Genomic DNA, 25,993 nt, shown 5'->3' on the forward strand with positions numbered 1-25,993 from the left:
CGCACCAACCCATAACTATCTTTTTCTTTTTTAGGACTGTATGTTTGCATTTTTGCCTTGATTTTTTATGAAATGAATTGAAATAAAAAAGTACAACTTTAATTTAGAAGCAGTTCTTGTTTGATCGTGGAACTTGCCTTTCTTTTGTTTCTATTAGCAATTGTTAAGCATAGTAATCAGACCCTGATTATAAAGGCTCCTCTGTGGGCAAGATGGCTAACTGTCTGCTTTCTTTGCTGCAGGCAGTGGCCACCTCTGCAGAGACCCATGAACACAGTAGTTATGAAGGCCAGGCTGGTGGCCCTGGAGATGAAGGTCTGGAGCTGGGACCTATGGACACAGATGTCTCTGTGGGTCTGAAGCACACTGCACTGTGGCCTCGGGTGCCCTGCCCCAAGAACATGACAACAGCTCAGAATGGCCATGGGCCAGCTGTTGCAGCCACCTGTTCAGCCTCAGATCCAAAGGACCCCAGAATGGTGACTGTCCCGGCATGTCAGAATGGAAGCTGTCGGAGCAGCCCCAGCAGTGACACTGAAGCCCCCGAAGCCAGAGTCAGTCCTTCCAAATTCGTGCGTCTTTTCGCTGTGAGCCGGAAAAGAATGAGTGCCAATCCTGAGAGGCCCCGTTCCCTGGTCCTGATGGGGAATTCTTCAACATGGAATGCACTGGCCTCCTTCCGGAAAATGGGATCTTTTAAAAAACTGAAGTCCTCTGTCTTTCAAGGAATTCAGAACCGGGAGGGCTCAGGTGCCTCAAAGGAAGATGCATCGGAACATGACCTGGGAAAAGCAGTCCCTAATGGTGCCGTTGTGGGAATTGATGCTAGCAGATGTTCCTTGTTGGGACAGTCATGTGACCCCCACAGGGCAGGGGAAGGAGGTACGTCCGATGGCTCTGACCCCGAGGACACAGACGATGCCTTCCAGAGGAGCACCCACCGCTCCCGTAGCATCCGCAGGGCCTATGGTCTGGGCCGCATCAATCTACTGGATTCTGAGAAACATCACACCCCTCAGAACCATGTTAGGCCCCTGTCCCCCATCATTCAGGAGCCCACCCTGTGTGAAATCCTAGTGAAGGACTCTGAAAACAACAGCATCATCTACAGGAGGAGCAAGAGCACAGACAACTTAAACTTCCTGAAGAAAAGTTCCTTCAAACGAAAGTCTACCTCCAATCTTGCAGACCTTCGAGCGGCTAATGAAAAGCTAACACCCCAGCGGACCCTGAGCAGTTCATCTGCAGACTCCGAGAAACTTGGTGGGTCAGAGAGAAGGATGAAACGCTGGAAGAGCCCCATCAGGGCCAAGGACTTTGACAGAGTCTTAAAACTTATGAGCAATGTGACTGACGCTGCCTGGAAGAGAGAGGGTGCCAAGAATGGGGGCCCCTCCCCCAGCGAGGCGAACCTCAGACTCCGGCTGCACAGCAGGCTGCACGATGACTACTCACGCCGCGTGTCCAGCAGCACCGAGCAGGACAGGCGGCGAGGCGTGTCGCCGGGGCACAGTGCTGCTGCGTCCTGCACCACGGCTCCTGGCTTCGGCTCTACCCCTTCTCAGGAGCCCCGCCTGGACGTCGACACAGCAGTGTGCCCTCTTGAAGCCCAAAGCTCCCGGGCATCAGAAAGTGATGGTCCCTCTGCCAGCAGCCCCTCAAGTCCAGTTGACTCGAAAGTGTTGAGCGAAACCTCCAGTGAGCCAGATGCAGGCAGCCAGTTTACATTTGACCCCAGGCAGCCTCCCATCCCTCTCAGGCCCACCTCGCCCAAGCCCCAGAGCCCTCAGAGCCCAGGGACAGGAGGCACCAAGTGTCCCAACAGTCTCAGTGCCTTGTCACTGAGTTCAGTGGAAAGTGAAGAAAGGACAGAAGATTCCACTCAGAGAGAGCCCAGGCCTGTGTCCTTCCAGGACTCCGTGCACACCACATGTGGTGACGAAGGTGGCAATGGAAGTGGTAGTGGCAGCCACCCTCAGCTGAGCCTTTGTGGGACAGCCAGTCCCAAGGAAAATCAGGAAGAGGTAAGGGTCCAGGTAGAGGTCCCTCCTGTAGGTGGCCTTGCTGAGTGATCAGTGCTTGTCCACTCTCAGTCTTCATCTCAGCCAGAGATTTCCATGCTATTCAGGGGTGTTGCTCTTGATCCTTAACTGCCATAGTGACTGGTGGCCCTATGCTGATCATGTCAGAGTTATGAGTGGGGATGGGAGTTGTCAATTTGCTCTTTACCAAGTTCAGAAGTAATTTCTGTCTCTTTTTTGAAATGAATTGCTAATGTATCAAATTCCTTGAGGTAACATTTACCATCCATTCATTTTACTGAGTCTGCATGGGTAGGGACACTCTATGTGGCTATTAGGTGTTCTCAGTTTTTTTGCATTTTTGAAACAATTTTTATTACCCAAATAGTTCTTTTTCACATTTCAAACTGTTTCTGTATCCTTTCCAACAGAGTTCTTATAAATATATTATTTGTGTTAGGAGGCCATTACATGTTCTAAGTCTGTGTTATTTCCTAGGAATGAATTAGAAACATGTAGTTCAGTACCTATCAACCCACAGATGATGTTTGTTCAAAGTGATTTTTATGATGGTTATTGTTCTTATTTTTAGAATAGAACTTAAAGTATCTCATGAATTGAATCAGCTAATAAATAACTGTCAGGCATTTCACATTCTGTCACACATCCAGACAGTTTTACTTTACTTTGTAATTTTCACTTTATAAGTACATTCAGTAACAGTACCTTGCATAACTGAAAGATGGGGAAATGCATCCGTGTATGTATATATTGCAAGGAATTCTTCACATACATCATCAGAGTATTTCACAGGTATGAATTGGCTTGCCATGGTGTGGGGGAACCCTAGAAACTTTTTTTTCCCTCTGATTTCTGGAGAGGACCTCTGTTTTGTCTGACTGTCAGAAGATGAACACCTAGATTTGCAAATACACAAGCAGCCAGTGGGACTGTCTAGTTTTGACCTTTGTTATCCAGAGATACCTAGATGGTAGAAACGTCTGGAAAAACCCACAAAGTAGAATTTTTGTAGAGTGCTTTCAGGAGATCCAAATCATCTTAAAGGATCCTTGATGCTGGGGATCCCTGGGTAGCTAGAAAAGTGAGGCTGCCTCATAGTATGATTCTAGGTTACAATAGAGACCTGAAGGCCAGTCTGCGTTTCAGAGCTCTCTCATATTGATGGCCATTTGCTCGTTTGCATATTTTGAAAAAATCCTGTGAAACAGTTGTAAGACAGAACTAGTTGCCAACCTTGGGAAGGACTTCCAGTTCAGCTGGCTGTGATTTTTTTAATTGACCAAAACTTTTATTCATTTCTGAGTGCGTTAATCAGCTTTGAATGACTATAACAAAATACCTGACTCAGACTACTGTGATGTCAAGAGAAGGTTATTTTGGCTCAGGGTTCTGGAGGTTTAAGTCTAAGATTGGACAACCCTGATGTTTTGGGCTTCCGGCAAGGGTGCCACATCCTGGCAGGAGTAGGTGTCAGAGGGACATCTGAAGCCAGAAAGCAGGGAAAAGATGAGTGGGTCCCACAATTCCATTCGAGGGCATGTGCCCAGTGCTCTAAGGACCTCCTACTAGCCTAGCCCACCCCTTAAAGGTCCATTATATTTCCCAATACCTTGGGACCGAGCTTTTATATTGAACCTTTGGGAGGCATTCAGTATCCAGCTATAGCCTTGGGTAAGGTGAAGTATGATATTTCTTCCACTAGACACCCTGTTCTGCCCCACTGATGATTTGGAGCCCTGCCTCCCTAAGAAAGAATTTGTTTGTCTAAAGAGTTCTTTGTGTTAAAGATGGGATTTTATTTCATTTCCAAAATTAGTTAAAAAAATAATTGGAATATTTTATTCCTGCTGGGTGTGTTGGCACACATCTCTAATCCCAGAAACTTGGGAACTTGAGGCAGGAGGATCACAAGTTTGAGGCCAGCTCGGACAACTTAATCAGGAAACCTTGTCTCAAAGTAAAAAGTTTTTTAAAAGGGCTTGGATGTAGCTCAGTGGTAGATTGCCCCAGGATTCAATCCCCAGTACTGAGATAAAAGACAAAAGAAAGAAAAGATTTCATCCTTGAGCATATATTACATAAAGATAGGCAAAAATCAGCATTACTTGTCCGGGTGATTTTGGCCATTCTGTATAGTTACACATGTATATTTGCTGATATTAGTTAAGTATAATTTGATTTCTACTCACAAGGGATCACCAAAGACAGAAAGTAAAAGAAACGCTGGTATTAAAATTCAGTTTATTAGAAAGCTCAGATGTTGATGATTCTGTAGATTTGCCTCAAGATGTTCATTGCATTTTTAGATTGCATACATGTCCTCAAAATTCTTATGTAGCATGTTAAGCTTCTTCTTTTACACCTGCACGCCCCTCTTCCCCCACAGTGCCCCAATAAGGGGGATTGTAATAATCTAGGGGTGCTCTACCTCTGAGCTACATCCCCCAACCCTTTTTATTTTTTTTTTTTGAGACAGGGTCTCCCTAAGGTGCCAAGGCTGGCCTTGAATTTGTAATCCTCCTGCATTGTTAGGATTACAGGTGCGTATCACCACACCCGGCCCTCTTCAATTTTTAACAAAAATGTCAAAAAGAGAAAAACATAGGGAATAGAAACTCAGTAGTAGATACTTGCCTATAATGCTTGAGGCCCCCAGTTTAATCCCAAGCACTACAAAGAGACAGAAAACATAATGATGGTTTACCCAATTTGTATCTTATATATTGGGGATCATCAATAATACTTACAGAGAAGTACTTGTAAACTATGCCCTGAAGCCTTTAATTTTGACACTGAGAAACAGAAAACAAAGTGGAACAAATAAAACACTGCCAACTCCAAGGATTCTAACCTTCATGTCTTAAAAGCAGTTTTTTAAAAATTTCATAGCATTACAGAAAATTAAATTTTAGTCTTTACTATATTTTGATTCATGTGGTGTTACTTGGTATTTTGTTCATTGCAAATATGATTCTAGTTATAAGTTTAAAGCAAATTTAAGCAGTGTTTATTGTTAAATGTACAAAGGTTGAAATCTGCATGTATTATGCTGTTATTGATAATAAAAATTATAGTGAACTCTCAATAAGGAAGAGTAATATTTAGAATTATTTATTTGTAACATGCCACACTAAAAATGACAAAATCATCTTTTGGAAAATTGTAAGCAGTTTGACGAGGTGGTTTATTCCTGTGAAAAAGAACTGGGGAAACGTCATGCTACTTTCATTTATAAGACACGTTCTACTCCTGCCACCTAGTGGTCAGCTTTGCTGTAATAACAGTTGACTAGGTCTCTAAAATTGTTCCTTAGTTTAAAAGTGCAGTTTGAGGGCTGGGAATGTAGCTCACTGGTGGAGCTAGCTTGCCTAGCATGTGCAGGTTCCTGGATTCCATCCCTCACCACAGAGAGAGAGAGAGAGATCCTGGCAAGTAAATGACCATTGGCATTTATAGTGCTACCTGTTCATTTTAAAGGTGCAGGCACAGGTAAGCTATAATCTTCTGGTAAATTCTTCTAGTTTGAGATTTCAGTTTTGTCATTCAAATAATACGTAATCTTGGCCGACTGGGAAAATTTGAATATTTTCTTTGGCTTCATTTTTCCCAAGAGTAGAATGTGGAATTATCTGTATCTGCCTCAGAGGGTTATAAGAACCAATGAAATCGTGCCTGTTAAACAATTTAGCTTAGCATTTTAACACTGGCTGCCACTGTGTGGTTGTCAATATCCCTTTAGATGATTTGTTCACTCTTCGTTGACCTGGCCTTTTGTTTGTTTGTTTGTTTTGGGGGTCTAATGCAGGGGTACTTAACCATGGCATCTCATGTCCAGCCCTTTTATTTTTTCTTTTGAGACAGGGTGTCAGTAAGTTGCTGAAGCTGGCCTTGAACTTGAAATCCTTCTGTCTCAACCTCTGGAGTCACTGATTATTGATGTGAGCCACTGTACCTGGCACGTTGACCTGGCTTGTTAAGACAGAGTGAAGTTAGGCTTTTTTTTTTTTCCATATCTTTTTTTTGATATAATACTATGTTATAGTCTTACAGGGGATTGAGAAGTAGTTTGGAGTCACTTTGTTTTATTTTTGTTTGTTTATTTTATTTATTTGTTTTTTTTTTTAAAGAGAGAGTGAGAGAGGAGAGAGAGAGAGAGAGAATTTTTTTTAATATTTATTTTTTAGTTCTCGGCGGACACAACATCTTTGTTGGTATGTGGTGCTGAGGATCGAACCCGGGCCGCACGCATGCCAGGCGGGTGCGCTACCGCTTGAGCCACATCCTCAGCCCCTATTTTATTTATTTGTACTGGGGATTGAACCCAGGGTCAGTTAACCACTGAGTCACATCCCCTACCTTTAAAAAAATTTTTAATCTTTTCTTTTGAATAGGATCTCACTAAGCCCTTAGGGCCTTGCTAATTTGCTGAAGCTGGTTTTGAACTTGTGATCCTCCTGTCTCATCCTCCCAAGTCATTGAGGTTATGGGTGTGTACCACCATACCTGGCTGATTTTTTTAATGCCCAAGAGTTAAGTTCCAGCATACCCTAACATTGATAGGTTCATTCAGTAATGCACCAAACCAAATTTGATGAACATTTTCAGGTTCAAATGACCAATTAGCTATAGCTATATCAAAGCAGTGTGGGTGATGTCAACATGATTAAGCCCAAATGTATGTATACCACAGGACAACTATGTAGAATGAAATAAATCCCACCAGAGAGGTAAGCAAAATGCTGCGAATTTCAGAAAAGTTTCAACTCTCATCCAGTTGTATCAAATCAGTGCCATTCAATAAAGACTTGTGGATGACCAAATTTGATTTGAAGAAATGGGATTTCTACCAGCAGTTATGATGAAGACAGGGGGCAGTTTGTTAAGGAACAGAAACTTGGGCAAATGTGTAGACATTTCTGTTATTGTAGATAACAGGATATAATATAATTTGGTTTGATATAGTAGAATAATCCAGTTAAAGCCCGGTCACAAACACTTCGAATCCAGAGCAAAGTATCCATACAGTTCTTGGTAAACACCGAGAAGCCAGGAACATTTTATGAACAGAGATGAGCCAGGCTCAGACCCGTTTTTAAGAAATCAATCCACCTTCAGTAGAAAAGGGAATTAGAAAAGGTGGGGGTGGGGGCATTAGATTAAAAAAAAAAAAAAAAGCTGTCAGGAGCCCAGAGGTGAAAAGAGCTTGAAATTGTTAGAGTTAACATAGGATAAGTCAAAAAGGAACAGGAGTGAATGAAACTTTGGAAGGCAAAGAACACATAATAAATAGTGAGATACTCTGTCAGTAAACACCTGCTGTGTGCCACATATAAGGAAAAAAGCTACAAAGCTGTCCTTATTCTCCTGGGTTCATAGTCTAACTGGCAGACTGCAGTGTATGCAAGTTGGCATGATGATAGTGATAAGGGCTCCTCCTGGGAAGGTACAAAATGCCTCAGGGGCACCAAAGGTTAGTGACTCTGGGGCAAAAGTGGCACAATTAGGTAGAGACAGTCAAGGGGTTCTTGAGGAAAGGGCAGGATGGGAGCACAGGGGTAGCAGTTGAGGAGTGGATGGGCCTTCCAGGCTGATGGGAAGACATGGAAGAAGAGACAGTCCCTGGACCTCAGCCCTGCTGCTTCCTATGTCTCGACATTTCTTGGCCATAAACTTGGGACTGGCAAAAGTTCCTGCGGCACAGGTTGTTTTGAAGGTTAAATGAGGTGGTGCATGTATTTAGCACCCCTAAATATGTTCTCATGGGAATTCAGCAGAGTGACTAATGCCTTGTGCTCAGTGTAACTCTTGCATGGGGTGGATGGGTGGGGAAGCAGGAGATAAGAGTGGTCGATAGGTCTGGCTATGATTAGGAAGGATCCTGCTTGGACTTCACCCTGCAAGCTGTGGAGAGCATTTGAGCAGGGGCCACAGAGGGACTTGTGGGGCTGAGACTGACCAGGCAGTTGTGTAGGGAGGGGTGGATGGGGGCGGCCAGGATCACAACAGTGATCCTAACTCATCTAGTCCAGAGGCCTTGAGACCTGTACTAAGGCTGTGGAAATGGAGAGGAGGGAATGGGTTCCAAAAGTACTTAGCAGTTTACATTTTACATTTAAGTGTATGAATGTCTGTGGGGTGAGAGAGGGCAAAGATGACTGTGACCCAGAGGTAAATTGTGTTGGGATGCCAGTAGTCAAGCAAGCCATCATCACCATGATCTGGAAAGAGAAAGGAAGAGATTTTTGTGGTACTACTGCAAGCTACAGTATCATCAAAATAAATTCTTCCTTCTGGTTATAGTAATAGAATGATCCAGCAGGTGAACAGGGGCTGGATTTGTATTCAGGCCTGCTTCCATTTTGAATGAGCATTGTGGAGTTTAAGGATGGTGATGGACACTTCAGATACAATGATAGCTCCAAGGTCAAGGTGCTCATCCCATAGGTTGATCAGAGGTGTAGATCCATGATGCAGCGTCAGCTAGGCATTGCAGTTCAGGTTGTTCAGATTGCTAGTTGGGAGATTAAACAGTTGAGAAGTTACCAATAGCGATTTTACAGAGCTATTCCTAGAACCAGGAGGACAATGCTGCATTATAGAAGCAGAAAGTCTGCTCCAGAGTTTAGTAGTTTTATGGAGGTAGGATTTGCATAACATTAAATGAATCTGTTGTGTAAGTTTGTTGATTTTAGAAACTGTATAACCTTAGTCAGTTAAAGGATATTTACATCTCCATGAAAAGTTTTGACCCTTTTGTAGTTAATCCTTATTCTCACCCCAAACCAGGCAACTACTGATCTGCTTTATGTCTGTCTACTTTTTACTAAGTGAACAATTCAGTGACATTTGCTAATTTATGGCGTTGTGTAGCCAGTAGCATTATCTAATTTTAGAAATATCCATCGCCCCAGAAAGAAACCTCATGCCCATTTGCAGTCCCCTTTTATTCCCAGACAACCCCCATCTAATTGTTATCTTAATTCTGGACACTTCCAAAAATATAATCATGTAATATGTGATGTTTTAGCACTAGCTTCTTTCACTGAGCATATTCTCAAGATTTACCTGTGCTACAGTATACATCAGTACTTCATTGCTTCTTTTGGCCAAATAATATTCCATTATATGGACAGAACACATTTGTTTATGTATTCATCAGTCAGTACAGACTGGGGTTGTTTCCACCTTTGGGTTAGTATATATAAAGCTGCTATGAACATTGATACACAAGTTCTTAGGTGGAAATATGATTTTTCTTTCTCTTGGGTGAATACCTTGGAGCAGAATTGCTGGATCATTTGCTAATTCCAATTTTGACCATTTAAGGAACCACAAAAGTTGTTTTCCTAAATAATGGACCATTTTTGATTCCCACCAGCAAGATATGAAGACTGTAGTTTTCCCACATCTTTACCAGTACTGGTGTTCTGGATTCTAACTCTTCTAGTAGGTATATAGTGGCGTTTCCTTTTGGCTTTACTTAGCACTTCTCTAATGACTAATGATGTTGACCATCTTTTCATGCACTTATTAGTCCTTTATATAGCTATTCAGATCTTTTGTTCCTAACTTTATTACATTTTTATTATTATTGAGCCACTGAGATTTCTTTAAATATCCTGGATACAAATTGTTTGTCAGGTATATGATGGATTAGAGTTCGCCAGAGAAATAGAACCAATATATGTGTGAAATTTATTGTGGGAATTGGCTGATGTGATCATGGAGACTAAGTCTCACCATCTGCCCCTGCAAGCTGGAGTCCCAGGAAAGCCAGTGGTATGGTTCATTACAAGTCTGAAGGCCAGAGCGTGAATGCAAGTGTGAGGATCCAGCATGAGTTGTGGAGTTAAAGAGCCAAAACCCAGGAGCTCCAACATCCCGGGGCAGGAGGAGATGGATGACCCCACTCCATGAGAGAAGGGAATTCTCCATCCCTCAGCCTTTTAGTTCTATTTAGGCCCACTAACAAACTGGATGGTGCCCTCTCCTGTTGGTGAGGGTAGATCTTCCTTACCCACACCACTGACTTCAATGCCAGTGTCTTCTGGAAACATTCTCAGAGACACACCCATAAATAATGCTGTACTAACTATATGGGTATCCTCTAGCTTAGTCAAGTCAACACATAAAATTAACATTATCTAAATTACAAATATCTCCTCTTAGTTTGGCTGGCCTTTATTTTATTCAATCATGTCTTTCAAAGAGTAAAATGTTCCAGGTTCTCAAACATTCTCTCTCTCTTCTTCCCTCCCTCCCTCCCTCCCTCCCTCCCTCTCCCTGTTCCTCTCTTTCTTGTTTTATAGTAGTATTGGGAAGGGAACCTAAGGCTTCCAACATGCTAAAGCAAGTACTCTACCACTGAGTCACACACCCTCATCAAAGTTTCTAGTTTTATTAAAGTCCAATTACAAGCTTCTTTGTGCTTTTACTGTTTAGAGGTAAGAAGTTTTTGATAATCCCAAGGTCACAGAGATTTTTCTCCTAGATTGTTTTCTGAAAGTTCTAAGGCTGCTCCATTTTTAGTGATTTTTTTGTGTATCCTGTGAAAGTTAATTCTTTTAATTATGGACATCCAGTTTTCTCACCTTCACCTATCAAACTGCCTCTGGTTTTTATGCCACAGAGAATGCAAGTTCCCATACTGCATTGGGTTCTCATTCATTTTCTCTGACGAAAATGTCCTAGAATTTGAATCTTAGTAATTGCATTTACAATTGGAAAGAGCATGTTAAAATATAGTATTAGTGCATTTAAAAAATACTTAGGGGAAGATGTTGGGAGTATAGCTCTGTGGTAGATTCTAGCATGCACAAGACCTAGTTTTGATCCCCAGCGTTTACTGGTTTGTATTTATACACACATGTGTACGCACTTGCCTGCACACATGTATGAATTCAACATTTTGTTACAGATACATGTGCTGTGACTCTCAGTGTAATATTTCCTAAGTACACACACACACACACACACACACACACACACACACATACACTCCTAAATAGCAACCCTGAATGGGAATTCAACAGATATTTTTCTTTCATGGGTGAATTTTAGTGGGATTTGAAAACAAGTAACATGATTTCTATGCGTTATCTTTGTGTTAGCTTAAATTTAGCTTCTCCTAGAGTGTTTTTAGTTGTATGGTATGTGTGTCTTTGTTTTCCTTTTTCTTTTTGCAGGTAAAAAATTCCTAATGTGAAAAAGGATCTCTTGTGGAAATAAGAAATCAGAAATTCAGATCATGAGTTTAAAGAGAAAAGTAACCTTTTACTTTAAAAATTGAGTCATTTTCTAACTCTCCTTTTTAAAAGCAGTTTCCACTTGCTCTGAAAAGGTTTATGCTCATTATTACATACAGAGACACTCTTTTTCCAGTGAAAAGTTTCAAAGTATTTCTAAATGGGTTCTCTGCATTTGATACCTTATAAATTTTAAAACCTAAGATTATTTTTTAAATTATAAAATCTAAAGGAAATGATAATATATGCATGTAGTTTTTGAACCTTACAATGGCTCATTTCTAGAATAGTTTTTCTCTAGTGAATTATCAAATAGAATTTTCTCATTAAAAATAATGGAAAAATGGAGATGGAGTCACATGCCCGAACATCTAAGTAAAAGGCTCTTTGCTGACTTTTAAAAATTCGCATATAATGTTTGTACTTACTTATTGGATATAGTATTATAATTTCTCCCTCCCCCCTCTCTGATTATTGAATTAGGATAATTCCATTGCCAACTTTTTTTTTTTTTAACTTAGAGACAGGACCTTGACCAGTCATGTTGATGCAGTCTCAGCAATTCAGGAGGCTGAGGCAGGAAGATGGCAAATTTGGGGCCAATGTTGGCAATTTAGTGAGACCCTGTCTCAATAAAAAGGGCTGGGAGTACAGCTTAGTTACTGCTACTGCTTTTCCTTGCCTAACATGTTTGAGGCCTTCAATTCAATCCCTGTACTGCCAGAAAAGTGAGAGAGATGGGCCACGATTGGGGGACGGGAGTCCTCACTTGGTTGCCCAGGCTCCAATGATCCTCCTGCCTCTACTTCACTAATAGCTGGCATTACAGGCTCAGGCCACTGTGTCAGGCTTGAGAGTTCTTTTTACTCATTGAATGAAGTGGCCCTTTGCTTTTTTTTTTTTTTTTTGGTAGTACTTGGGATCAAAACCAGGACTTCATGCTGCTAGGCAAGTGTTCTAACCACATCCTCCTGTTTTTCCTTTTTTCAGTTCAGGTGACATTGCTCACTTTTATAGAAAATACTATAATACTTATTTTTAATCAAGTATAAATAATATCATATATCGTGTGTGTGTGCACATGCACATGTGCTTTAAAAAAAATAATTTTTGCAGTGCTGGGGAATCAAACCCAGGACCCTAAGCATACTAGTTAAGTGCGCTACCACTGAACTACATCCCCAGTTCGGCATATTATGGTGTTATTCGTGATAAATATTCTGAAGTTTTTGAAACACTGGGCTAGGGGTGTTAATCAATACTTGAGTGTTTGCATAGCCTGCATAAGGTCCTGAGTTCAATGCTCAGGACTGTAAACTAAACAAATAAATAAGTTTTCTTATTTCTTTTAATTGGGGCCTTGTTTTAATTTTGGGGTAGTGAAAGGCAAACTAGGATCATAATGCACTAATAAAAACATTTATTAAAATAAAGATATACAAAGAATTTTTAGAATTTTGGTAAAATTCCAAAATACAGGAATGTGAATGTCAGTATTCTCTGAGGAAAATTTTAGCTTGATGATTAAGAAATTGGTTCCAGCATATCTATTTTTCTCTCCCCAAGCTTCCCTGTAACAATTAAGATCAAAGAGTATTCAGGGTGGGAATTAATTTCCAGTCCTCTGGGTGACAGATGTGCATTTTGATGTGTCTGCAGTGATTATTGGAAGGGATACTGTAGGTTTCATTGGCAGAGAGGCAGGAGTATAAAGGACCGTAGGTCACTCTGTAACCTGAATATCACCTGTGTTTCTTGCACCTCTCACAGTATGGGGAAAAGGCATTTGGCATGAGTTCTCCCTTTATTTAGAATGACCCAGTGCTGCCCAGTGAAGAGAAGCTGGGGAGTTATCATTGGTGCAGGGAATTTAGAGGGAGGGACTGGCTGTTGGCATGATAGTCATTAGAGCTCAAATTTCTCTTTTTCTGAATACTTAAACATATCCTGGTTCTTGCCTTTACCCCCTCCAAATAGGATGATTTATTTGAGATCTTATGATTATTTTTCTCAGCCATTTAAAATCCTGGGACATATAGTTGCAGTACACACAGAATGGGCCTATGCAGGGTTTTGCTGATTATAACACATTAATTTTCATTTAAGGGAAATTAGGTAATGAGCTAGACAGGTTGAGCATCCCCAATCTGAATATCTCAAATCCAAATGTTCTAAAAGCTGGACATGATGGTGTATACTTGCAGTCCTAGTGATTCAGAAGGCTAAAGAAGGAGGATCACAAGTTCGAAGCCAACTTCAGCAACTTAGACATTGTCCCAAAATAAAAAAAAAAAGAAAGAAAGGAGGTCTGGGAATATAGCTCAGTGGTAGAGTACCCATGGGTTCAATACCCAGTTCTGCAATATATAAATAATAAATGGGGGCAGGTGTAAAAACACCCAAGTCCAATCTCTAGTATGTGGGGAGGGAGTTTACAATTACTTTCAAGTTGTTTATGGTGGTGTATGCCTGTAATCCCAGCAAGTGGGGAGGCTGAGGCAGGAGGATTGCAAGTTGGAGGCCAGCCTGGGCAACTTAGTGAGATCCTGTCCCCTAACCAAAAAAATAAAAAAGGATGGTGGATGTGGTAGCCCAGTGATAGAATATCACTGGGTTCACTCCCCAGTACTCCAAAAAAAATAAAATCACCTTCTATTTGTAGAAGGTATATATGAAATACAAGTGAATTTTGTATTTATTTTGGTTTCCATGCCTATATATTACAAATATTCCCAAATCAAAAAAATACCTGAAAGTTCTGGAGTCAGGCATTTCAGATAAGGGTTACTGGTAGTTCTAAATAATGAGCTGCTACTATTTGGATTTTAAAAGATATAGGGACTCAGGTTTCACTTTTCTGAAGTTGGATCACATGCCATTATCACCAGCTTCTTGTAAGTGGTATGATCTATCCTATGAGGTCTAACCTAGTTGTATACAAAGGTTCCATGGAGAGAAATTAGGGAGCAGAGATTTTATTTTTATTTTTACTAACCTCAAGCTAAAATTTAACATTTCCTTGTTATGAATGTTAAAATCCAAGAAGAACAATTTTAAAAATACCTGTGATATTGTCAGATCACAGATCTTTCTACTTTATATAACATTCTTTGCTAATATCTTGAAACAGCTCTGCTTATGCTCATCAATATGATGATGAGAATATGGCAGATATTAGACCAACACTAGTCCTGCTATTCGTATCTGATATTTATTACTATACAACATTTCTTTCAATATTTTGATAACTGTGGTACAAAGTCCTTGACTTACTTTGTCTTTAAAAATGGGCTTCTGAGAAAGGGTCTGTAGGTTTCTCCAAACTACCATTTACCTGTCATCAGAGGCTCTGATAACCGTCGCTCTCACTCCTCTTCCTCAAAGCATTTCTACATCTAAGTTTGTAAAAGCTTAAAAAAATAAAGACCTCCTTTCTTTATTTTCTTATTTTGGGACAATGAAGGAAGATTCAAAAAGTTCTGTTTTCCCTCTTTAAGTGTGTAAGCCAACAAAGCATGTCGCAGAACGGAAAGAGCAGAGATTTTGAAATCAGATAGCCTGGATTATAAGATAGACTCTACGAATGTGAGCAAGTTATTTATTTTAACCCCAAGGTCTTAATTCAGTAAAATGTGTCAAATAGTACCTGCCCCCTAGTTGTGAAGATTCAGTAAGCTCTTGTGCAGGCTTGGCATGGATCTGGCACCTTGTAGGCCTTCAAAATTTATTCCTATTGTTGTTGCATCTTCTACAGTGTTAATTGTCACCTCCATCTCTGTAACAATACCTGAATTCCTTATGACATCTGGAGCTGTTGAACCCTGCGGGAAATCTGGGAGGCTAGCTTATTGCATTAATATGCATTTTGGAAAAGCCCTTTATCATAGTCCCTTTGCCTTAGTTTTTTTTTTTTTTGAATCTTCACAATGCATTTTTAATTTCCTTGCTTGTAATATTTCTTTCTGAATTGTCTTGTTGTACTAGTTTACTATGGTTGTCAAAATAAATTACCAGAAACTGGATGGATTAAAGCAACAGATAATTTTTCTTTCACAGTTCTGGAGGCAAGTTCAAAAATCAAAGTATGATGGGCGGGGCCAAGATCCCTGCAGAGGTCTTCAGGGGGATCCTTTGCCTTATCCAGCTTCTGTCGGTAGCCAGTGAGCCTTGGTGTACCTTGGTTTGTCAGTGCATCAGTTCATTCTCTGCTCCTCTCATGGCTTGCTCCCTTTCCTGTTTGTCTGTGCCCTCCCTAATTTCCCTCTGCTTATAAGGACAGCAGCTATTGAATCAGGTCCCACCTAATCCAGGGTGATCCCATTTTAACTTGGTTACATCTGCAAAAATTCCAGTCTACAAATAACATCACATTCACATGTACCTTGGGGATATCCTTTGGGGGGATACTATCAACCCATAACCTTTGCTGATCAATCCTTTATGATTACTGTGGGTCAAACTTCTGAAGAGATGCATGTAAAATCCAGGTGCTTTATAAAATTTTTTTTTTATTTTTCTTGTGTTCATAATTTACTCTTATCATGATTTCAAAAAGAATTTGAAATGTCTAGCTGGAGATAACAGCCTATATTAACTTTGCATGTTTGTAAAGTTAAAAAAAAAAAGAAATCTTATATAGAAAGAAAGTGTATCATACTGACTAGGAAAAGTACATTAAAAGTACACAGAGAAGTAAGAGTTAAAAGGGCAGTGACTATACTGCAAAGTCTGTTTACAAAAGTTTATGACTTGGGTGTGAATTGGCCACTCAAGCTTATAGACTCCTGGAGTGATCCTAGCTGAGACTGCTGGATTGGACCAGGCAGGGCTCTGGCCTGGCCATGTAAGCCCCTGATTACAGGGCTTTAAAGAAGAAAAACTCTAGAGAACATGGACATGGTCAGCTGCTTGTTTCTCCAGTGTGTCTGTGGGCTGCCCTTGCCCATGGCCAAGTCAGAGGTAGGTTCTCAGATTGTAGAAGTTTGTTGCTGTCTGTGTTTTCAGTTTCACAAAAATTCAGTCAAATTGTACTCCCTGAAATGAGCCTGGGCAGTATTTCTGACGTATGTGAATTTTGCTTAAAACAAAAACAAAACAAAGATTTAGTTTGTTCTGGGGATGCGGCTAGCTCAGTGGTTGATTACTTGCCTACATGTGCAAGGTACTGGGTTCGATCCCTGAACCACACAAGAAAGATTTAGTTTTAAAATATCCCTCAGAGTGTTTTGTTTTTTTAAATAAGGGATTTAACTCTCTTCTGCCTGAGATCAAATATTTGAATGTAAGCTTTAATCTGAAGCTTATATCCATTCCTTCTCTCTGTACTTCACTGGGCATGAAATGGATATGTCTGTTTTAATTGCGTGTTGTCCTGTTAACTAAATTTTGCAGTTCCTAGAACAATTAACGCTTCTTTTGTATCTTCAGTAGAACTGTATAAGCACTGAAAAATCAAATTATAGTTTGTTTTTATATGTGTCCCCTGTGCAAACACAATAGCTGACATTGAGGTGTGATGTGTTGAAGGAATAATCTTGTGCCCCTTCACCTGCTGTGTAATGGCCTGATTTGGGCACACCTACCTTCATTTAGCCCTGATCACTTCCTCGAGTATTTCCTTATTTTCGGTATCAGTAAGAAAAAAATAGCATGTTGCATAAGTGCCAAAACAAACTAAATTCCTTGGACAAAAGGAAAAAAATAGCATATTTGCATAAGTGCCAAAACAAACTAAGTTCCTTTGACAAAAGGAAACAAACAAACAAAAAACAAATAAAACCTCACATACAGCATTGAATAGACTATTTCTTACCTCTGATTCTGTTCTACTTCTGTTTTTCTAGCATGTTATTTCTGAACCTTTTTATTGCAGTGTTATAAGTGGGTTTATTCTCACTATGTACTTAAATTGTGAGTGTCAGTTGATTTAATAATTTATTTCAGACATCCATTATCATTTTTGTGTATAATCTGTTATATATATTTTGTATATACCAGTTGTAATATTCGTTTGTAATTCAGAAAATAATTGCAACTTTCATGGTTTTGCTTATATCTTTCCATGGTGGCATTGAGGAGGAAAACTTTTCCTCTATCCTCTTAGGTGCTGTGTTTGGAGGTCTGCATTAAATTGACAAACAATAGATTAGCAAAACAGATTTTTTTATTCTGGTGTATGTAGGTTTGTAGGTATTCACAGAAAAATGTGGCTCTAGTGGGTGATTGGAATTTGAGGTTTATATACCATCTTGATAGGGAAAGGGGAGGGGGAGAAGGGAATTTAGAGGAAAAGTAAATGTCCTTTAAGAGAGATAAATGGGCTTTTAGGAGAAGAAATGGGAGACAAGATAGATGTCTATTTAGGCATGGATTTTCCTTTTGGGAACCTCTGCTTTTAGGCAGGTAACAGTTCAGAAACAATGCCTTGGACTCAGAATAATTCTCATTACATAATAACATAATCTGGGCCCCTTCATAGTGCCTTGATGTAGAGGCAGCATTCCAGCAGTGAGAGAGAATCAGTGGAGAGGGCTGGGGTATATATAGCTCAGTGGTGGAACACTTGCCACGTATGCACCAAGGCCCAGGTTTGATCCCTAGCCCTACAGACAAACAAACAAGAAAAGGTGGAGAATAGGGTAAGTGAAGACTGCTAGGATCCTCTGTGAGACTGCTGGAAAACTTGTGGGACAGAAATTATGAGATTCACCTTTCAGGGTCTTTGTTGCCACGAACTGGCTCTGTGACTGGGGCAAGTCACTGAACATCTTCAGGTCTCAATGTTTCTAATTTGAAAAATGAGGAGGTTGAAATAGAATATCTACTAATCCCTTCCTGCTTCCTTGGCACTTCATCAAATAATCATGGTGTATGATCTTCTTGAATGTTCAAACTCATCAGACTGGAAATCTTAGGGCCTACCGTTCAGATCTTTGTTGTCACTGGCAGGAGGTGTGCCTTCTTGGGCCACCACCATTTAGCTTTCTTCAGATCCAGCTAGTCTTGTGGGTAAGGACAGGGTGGGGATGCCTGAGGCTACATCCTCAGCCATGGCCTGCCTTACCAATTTACTGTCTCTGGGTGTTCTCCTTGTCCTCCCTGTGCTTGGGGTATGACAGCCTTTTTCCTTTGCCCCAGGATGGAAGAACTGAAGGCATCAGGCCTGACTTGCAGGCTGGTCTGCTGCTGGCTCTGCTCCAGCAGGTCTTTGGACTCAAGTGTCCAGACTTTGAGGGAGTTGCTGAGATAGCATCTGTCTACCTTCAGGCAGGAGTAAACCCTGGGGATAGGACATACATGGCTTTGTAAGAGTGACCACTAACTCCAGCTGATAAGGCCTATTACCATTATCACATTTCACCCCTGCAAGGACCTATTCTTCCCCTGGGTATAGTTAGGGAGCCCAATGGGAGACATTGACTAACTTCCCTGAGATTACAAGGCTAGCTGGTTGCCCAGACAGTGACTGGCACAGAAGTCTGCCTGATTTCAAACCTCTTGTGTTTTCCTGACCATTTCATTGACTCTGAAGAATTGTTTCAAAAATGAAAAGGGGGTCTGGGGATGTAGTTCAGTGGTAGAGTTCTTGCTTGGCATGTGCAAAGCCCTGGGTTTGATCCTCTGCACTGTGACAAAAAAAAAAAAGAAAGAAGGTATTGCTTTATTGAGGGTCACAAAATTTTGAGCCGTGAGATGGTCCAGTCTAATATGTGAGATCCAGAGAAGTTAGTTGTGACTTGTCCAAGATGACACAGCTACTTAGTCACCTGATCTAGTTCTCTCAATCTTAGTTCAGTGCTCTTCCCCCATCAAACTGCTGCCCAGAAGCTTCCAGCTCCACTCAAGCAGCAGGTCCTTGAGTATTGAGGCTAACACCCTGGATTTAGTCTTCTGTTTTTAAGTAGTACACATTTTTGAAAGAAATACCTTAGGGCAGCCATGTGTAACTTTACACACTCATTTCAGGTTTGAGCCTCCTCCATGCTATTATTTTGTTTATTTGGGACACAGTAACTATAGTTATAAGTTCATTTTATTAACTTAAAATGGTGCTGGTTTTCTTAATATTAACTGTGGTTATTATAATGTAGTGGTGTTTGGCCACCGTTTCCTTCCTTCCTTCCTTCCTTCCTTCCTTCCTTCCTTCCTTCCTTCCTTCCTTCCTTCCTTCCTTCCTTCCTCCTGTCCTTCCTCCCTCCCTCCCTCCCTCCCTTCCTTCCTTCCTTCCTTCCTTCCTCCCTCCCTCCCTCCCTCCCTCCCTTCCTTCCTTCCTTCCTTTCTTCCTTCCTTCCTTCCTCCTGTCCTCCCTCTCTTCCTCCCTCCCTCCCTTCCTTCCTTCCTTCCTTCCTTCCTTCCTTCCTCCCTCTCTTCCTCTCTCCCTCCCTCCCTCCCTCCCTCCCTTCCTTCCTTCCTTCCTTCCTTCCTTCCTTCCTTCCTTCCTTCCTTCCTTCCTTCCGGCAGTGCTGGGGGATTAAACCCAGGGCCTCACTTTCTTCATGCCTTATTGTACCTCACCATTAGCCTCAAAATATCACTACTTAAATCACAATTTTAAATCAGCCTCAAATGACAGATGGATTTGGTTCTTCTAATATATGTGTTGGTTGTATCTTCATTGTCTGCTACACAAATAATAATTGTAAACAAGTAAATCAAGGCAGCCCCAAGTGGTGCTGAGGAGGATCGTGGGGAAGGAGACAGATAGCTTGTTCTTTGTTAATACCTTCCTGGATCTTGAAGCTCACCTAACATGTTCACATTTGAAAAGGTGGTGACTGGTGATCCCTGGAGGCCAGGCTCATCCCAGGATGAGGAGAGGACAGAGGTGCCCAGGATCACCAGGAGGAGATGGGGCTCTGGGAAGCGGTCCAGACCGCGGCCACTGTCTGACTATGGCCAACTGGCCAGCCGAAGTTTGTCCATTCCTGAAGACTCCATTGCTGTGGACCCCCAGAGAAAGGACTGTGTGGATGGGCCCCCCCTGAAGAACACATCCTCCACTGGTTCTGCAGACAAGAATGTTTCAGCCAGCTGTACCAAAGGAGGTCGGAGAAGACGCCCCATTTCTGTGATAGGAGGGGTCACCTTCTATGGCAACAAACAAACAGAGGAAATCGAGAATCTTCTAACCCAAGTAAGATCTGGTGTGTTGCTACCACAGCCGGCAAAGAACTTCCAGCTTCCAGGCCTTTGTTCTCTCACTGCAAACTAAACCAAACTAAATCGGAAGCTGCTTTTGCTTTCTTCTCTCTTCCTGGAAGATGATGCATCTCCTCACAGCCTTTTCCTCCTGATGTTGCTTGAAAACTTGCTTGAATTCAAACTAACCCTCTGACACCTGGTCACTTTTTTCCTAATCTTTCTTTCCTGAGGTCTCTAATGATTTGTGAAACAGGTTTGCCTTTTGTTTCTAATCAACCTGAGATTTTAACCAGGGGAAGGGTAACAGGATACAACAGAGAGTGGTCTATTGTTAAAATGGAAAGATTAAAAAAAAATAAAAAGAAATAGAAGGGCTGGAGATAGAGCCCCATGACAGAGTGCTTGCCTAGCATATGCAAGGCCGTGGATTCTAACCCCAGCACTGCAGAAAAACAAATGAACAAAAAAACATAAGGAGCCAGTTGCACACTTGTAATCCCAGTGGCTTGGGAGGCTGAGGCAAGAGGATCCTAAGTTCAAAGCCAGCCTCAGTAAGTTAGTGAGGCCCTAAGCAACTTAGTGTGACTCTGTCTCAAAATGAAAAATAAAGAAGGGCTGGGGATGTAGCTCTGTGGTTAGGTGCCCCTGGGCTCAGTCCCTGATACCAAAAAGAAAAAGAAGAAAAAAAAAAAAAAAGGTAATGAAATGGTAGGGGGAAAATTCACCTCTTATTACATTTAAAAGAAAATCTGTTTTATCCTGTGTGTGGTGGGGGAGGGGGGTTCTGGGGATGGAACCCAGGGCCTCATATGTGCTTGGGCTAGTGGTCTACTACTGAGCTACCCCCCTACGCCTCCAGTCTTTACTCTTTTCTTACCTTTTCTTTTTCTTTCTTTCTTGGTTATTTTTTGATTTGCAACTGGTTTGACATTGGTCCCTTGGTATATTTTAAATTCAACAAATATTTATCAAGTGCCTAGTGTACTCTGAGGATATAAGACTTTTAAATAAAGACGCAGTCCTAAAGAAATTTTATATGTGTTTGGCGAAGTTGATATCTTGGCTGTGGTCAAATGTTCACACAACAGTCTTTAAGTAATGTATATGCCCAATTTTATTTTTAAAACCTGCTGGATGATGTCTTAAATAACACTTAAATTCTCTTAGAAGGGAAATTCTATCCCACTTTTTTTTTTTTCTTGAAATGGTCTCACGAGAGTTACTGAGGGTTACTTGGAACTTGTGATCCTCCTTCAGCTCCCTAGTAGTTGGGATTACAGGCATGTGTGACTACACTTGGCAAAACCCAGCTTTTTATAAAAGCTCAGCTGTTGTTATTTTATGTAAGCAATTGACTTTAGGTCCTCAAGTCCTTGTGGGTCTTTAGGGATGGGTAAAGCTGCGGTCTGTAACCCTGTCTGGGCCTTATGTCTACATCTTTGCTTCCTCCAAAGTCTGCTCTGGGGAAGGCATCTTCTTCACCCGACCCTGAAGCTGTGTGGGCATTCTATCATCTCCTAAATCAGTCCTGTTCTCAGGCACTTCACTTTTGCTTACTATTCCCTGTTGACATGTCTCTGACAAATGCAATGAGATGTGATCCTGTGAGGTAGGAGCCTCTGAGCTGATAATGACTGTTAAAGTTTAGATTAACACATTGCCACTGAGCCCAGTGCAGCCTGCAGCTCTTGGCAGGATTTGGAGAAGCCGTTTCACATCTGTGAGTGGCTTTGTGGTGAGAAGGCTGTATAGCCTGCTGCTTGCAGGAGCTGCCACTTCCTGGACCCTTCTTATAGCTTTTGCTTTCCTTTTGTAGCCAACAGCCAGGCCACCCGTGCCCGCTCACCAGGTGCCACCCTACAAGGCAGTGTCGGCCAGGCTCAGGCCCTTCACATTTTCCCAGAGCACCCCCATTGGACTAGACCGTGTGGGACGTCGGCGGCAGATGAGAGCATCCAATGGTGAGTCTCAAAGTGGCCTCCTATGGAAACATCTGTTTGTTGCCAGGTGCCCAAAGTGTCCAGGTGATTTTGCTGCTTTTCTTCTTCCTCTGGGTCAGGGTGGTGCTTGCCTGGCCTTGAGGAAGTTTCTTCTCAGGATGAGGGTGTGTCATTTGCTGTTGGGGGGGTGGGTGCTTTTTCAGCCAACCTGGTGAATTGGAGAAGTCTGACTCCCTTGTGATGTCTGCGTACCTAACCTTCCATCGGGCACATCCCAGTGAGAACCAAGGCTTAGGCTGGAAGTCTGAGATCAGAGTGTGGCAGTGTTTGTTCCTTCATGTTCCTGTGGCATTCTCCGGGTACATGTGTCTGTCTCCTGTGTCCACATTTCCCCTTTATAAAGACACCAACTTTACTGCATTTGGATCCACCTTAATGACCTCATTGTAACTTGATCATTTAAAAAGATATTGTTTCCAAATAAGGTCACAACTGTGGGTCCCAGGGGTAAGGACTTCATCATCTCTTGGGGGACAGAATTTAACCAAAGGCATATATCCTGACTGTATCCATGTACAACCTGCACACACATGGTCAAAGAGTTACAAAAATTAGGGAAAACGGAAATGGTTTTGATAATGACATGTAGAGGATTTCTCTTCTAATCCCTAAACATATGCAAATAGCTTATTTTGTGCTTCCTGTAGAATTAGTTTTTTTGTTTTTGTTGCTTTTACATTTTTTCATTTTAGCTTTAGGTTTTTTTCATTGAAAAATACTAAAAATTAACTGGCTAGGTTAAGCAAAAAGGGAATGTATTGGAAGGATGTTGAGTGCTCCCAGAATTGATGGTTGGGGAACCAGGCTAGCATGTGGAAAGCAATCGGGGTTGCTCCCAGGAACCAAGGGGCCACAAGAAGGACTGACTCTGATGCCATCACAGGGAAGGAGTGAAGTCCAGTTTGTCCTCTGTCATTCACCCAAGAGTCAGAGTCCCCGGATGAGGATTCAGCTCTCTGAGCTAGGTGTCATGTCCACCACCTGGTAGCAGTGGTGCAGGGAGAAGGAGGGGGTGCCTTCAGGCCTCCTAGCCTTCTGTGCTTGAGTTCTTTGTCCACCAAGGCCAAATACAATAGAGGAGGGTTCATTCTCCTAGAGGAAATCTAGGTGGTGTTAGGAACAGGAAAAAGATTGTACAGGTTGTACGTTTGCTCTCTCTCTCCACTGATTCATTCACCATCAAGAGCTTACCATGTACCATGTGACAGCAGTCAGCAGAACAAAGCCTCTTTAGTCACTTACAATGTAGTGAGGAGAATAACAAGTAAATATTTAACAGGGCAGGTAGTGCTACAAAGGAAAATAAAGCTGAACACAGTGGTCCAGGCCTTTAATCCCAGCCACTCAGGAGGCTACCTTAGCAACTTAGTGAGACACTGTCTCAAAAAATAAAAAGGGCAGTGGATTTAGCTCCCCTGTCCACAGGAAAAGAAAGAAAAGAAAGCTGAGTGGTCAAAGGTTCTTATTGACAAATAAGCAGTACTTTAAAAAAAAATTTTCCTACCTAAACAAAACTGTCTCTAATGTTCTAAACGGTACTCTTATCATGGTACACCTATTCCAGATATTACTGAAAACCCTCCTCCTTACCTAGTGATGAGAAACCAAAGACTCATCAATTATAGCTGACACCTCCAAGTCTAAGACTGTGGAGTTAGAACTCTTTCTTCTCCAGTTCTGTTAGTGTTTTTAGCCTGAGATAAATTTAAGCAACACTGTATCATGATGGGAAGTAGGAAGAGGAAGGGCATAGTAAATAAACTAGTGTATTATGAGTACATGACATCATAAAAGGAAACTTCTCTCTTTTCTTTTTTGGCGGGGTGGGTGGGGTCTGGTTACAAGGCTGTAGGTGGTAGTTTTCAACTGCACGGATATTCTTCCCGTTGGCTGCTTCCTGGCCTCTCCCGGTATCTTACCTGTTAGGGCTCGGTGCCAGAGGAGGTGATCCTGTCTACTTCCTGTGGGTCAAAAATCGGTTACTCTATAAAAATTAATGGGGCATCAGCTATGACCTAGGGACTGTTTTTATCATTTGAGATATAGCTAAGAATTAAAGTATTACCACAAGTTAATAGGTGGCCCTTTCTATCTGAAGGTTCCACATGCACAGATTCAACTAACCACCGATCAAAAATAATCAGGTGCTGGAGGCACAGCACAGTGTTAGAGCCCTTCCTAGAGTACGTGAAGCATGGGCTTGGTTATTAGTACCTCAAAAATAAATAAATAAAAATTTCTGAAAAGAAGAGAATTCAAAAAAAGATTGCCCCCATACTGAATATACTCAGACTTTGTTTTTTCCCCCCTGTTGCTAGGGATCAAATCCACACAGCCTCTGTACCACTGAGCTTCATCCCCAGCCCCAGACTTTTTTCCTTGTCATTATTCTCTGAACAACCATTATAACTACTATTTACATGATATTCTTGTTGTTCTAGGTATAGGTGATCTAAAAATAATTTAAAGTATACAGGAGGATGTGCATAGATTCTATGCAAATACTGTGCCATTTTATATAAGGCACTTGAGCATCCAAGGATTTTGGTATGTAAGTGAGGTGTCCTGGAACAAGTTCTTCAAAAATACAGAGGGAAAACTGCACATTCTAGAATTTAAATAGATCCCATAAGCCAGTGAGGATTACCTAAGGACCTGTGATTGCTCTGCATAAGATGAATGAGGGTGAGGTGGTAGAGAGTAGGAGTGGGAGGTGACACTGGAGTAGAGATTTCAAAGATGAGTAGGAGACAGTGAGGCAAAGATTTGGAGGAGGAGAGGTCCCAGAGGAAGCAATAGACATCCAAAGATAGGCAAGATCTTGATATATCTGAGGTTCAGCAAGGAGGCCAGCATGACTAGAGCTCAGGGAACAGGGACAGAAGAAGATGCTACAGTCAGAGGGTTCAGCTATGGTTAGACAGAAGGGCACTGCAGGTCACGAGGATTTGGGGTTATTTTGAGTGCAATGGGAAATCATTGCCAGCAGGAGAATGATAGGTTCTAATTTCTGCTTCAGAGAGAAAGGAGTTTGCCGGGGAAAGGCAGAGGAAGGGAAACTGATGTGAAGGCCATTATATGAGTCCAGTTGAGAAACCATGTGTCAGTGACCACAAGGCCATCCATGTTTTCCTTGGGTGCTTTTTTTCCACAGTGGCTAGAAGATGCTATAATGAGCAGGCTTATTGGGTTCTAATTCAGCAGAGTCAGGGCTGGGAACTCCAGTGGAAGTACTTCTCCCTTGTGTGTATAAATTCAGTTTCAACAGAGTAGTTATTGAATGGGGAAGAAATATTTTGCAAGTGTGTTAAGAAGTCACCAAAAAAACTTCTGTATGTACCAGTGGTTTCCCACAATAGGTGAGCATTGCCCAGTGACATCAGTCATAAGTTCAGAGCATGTGTCTCCTGCATGGCAGCAGCAGGATGTGTCTCCGAGCTGCCTCTGTAATGTTGATTCAGAAAGCTGTGATTGAGCAGGAGATGGTCACTGGAGAAGGAGTGCTGTCTGAGATGCCACAATGACAGTCTAGGCGCCTTCACCAAGACCCAGCAGAGGTCTGGTG

At 41.7% G+C, this 25,993-nt stretch overlaps 1 protein-coding gene across 9 annotated transcripts in view; it reads left to right on the top strand.

Moving 5' to 3' along the window:
* Positions 1-25,993, top strand: part of Spata13 (spermatogenesis associated 13) — a 331,833-nt gene that overhangs the window by 253,877 nt on the left and 51,963 nt on the right. For 7 of the 9 annotated variants that reach the window (XM_078015680.1, XM_078015684.1, XM_040281322.2 and 4 more), the window contains 3 exons: positions 243-2,024; positions 20,055-20,420; positions 22,245-22,389. In XM_078015680.1, coding sequence (XP_077871806.1) covers positions 243-2,024; positions 20,055-20,420; positions 22,245-22,389 — 2,293 coding nt within the window. The remainder of the gene's footprint in view (positions 1-242; positions 2,025-20,054; positions 20,421-22,244; positions 22,390-25,993) is intronic. The other 2 variants (XM_078015685.1, XM_078015686.1) reach the window with 1 other exon arrangement.

Source organism: Ictidomys tridecemlineatus, chromosome 6, assembly GCF_052094955.1.
Source record: "Ictidomys tridecemlineatus isolate mIctTri1 chromosome 6, mIctTri1.hap1, whole genome shotgun sequence".
Lineage (NCBI taxonomy): Eukaryota > Metazoa > Chordata > Mammalia > Rodentia > Sciuridae > Ictidomys > Ictidomys tridecemlineatus.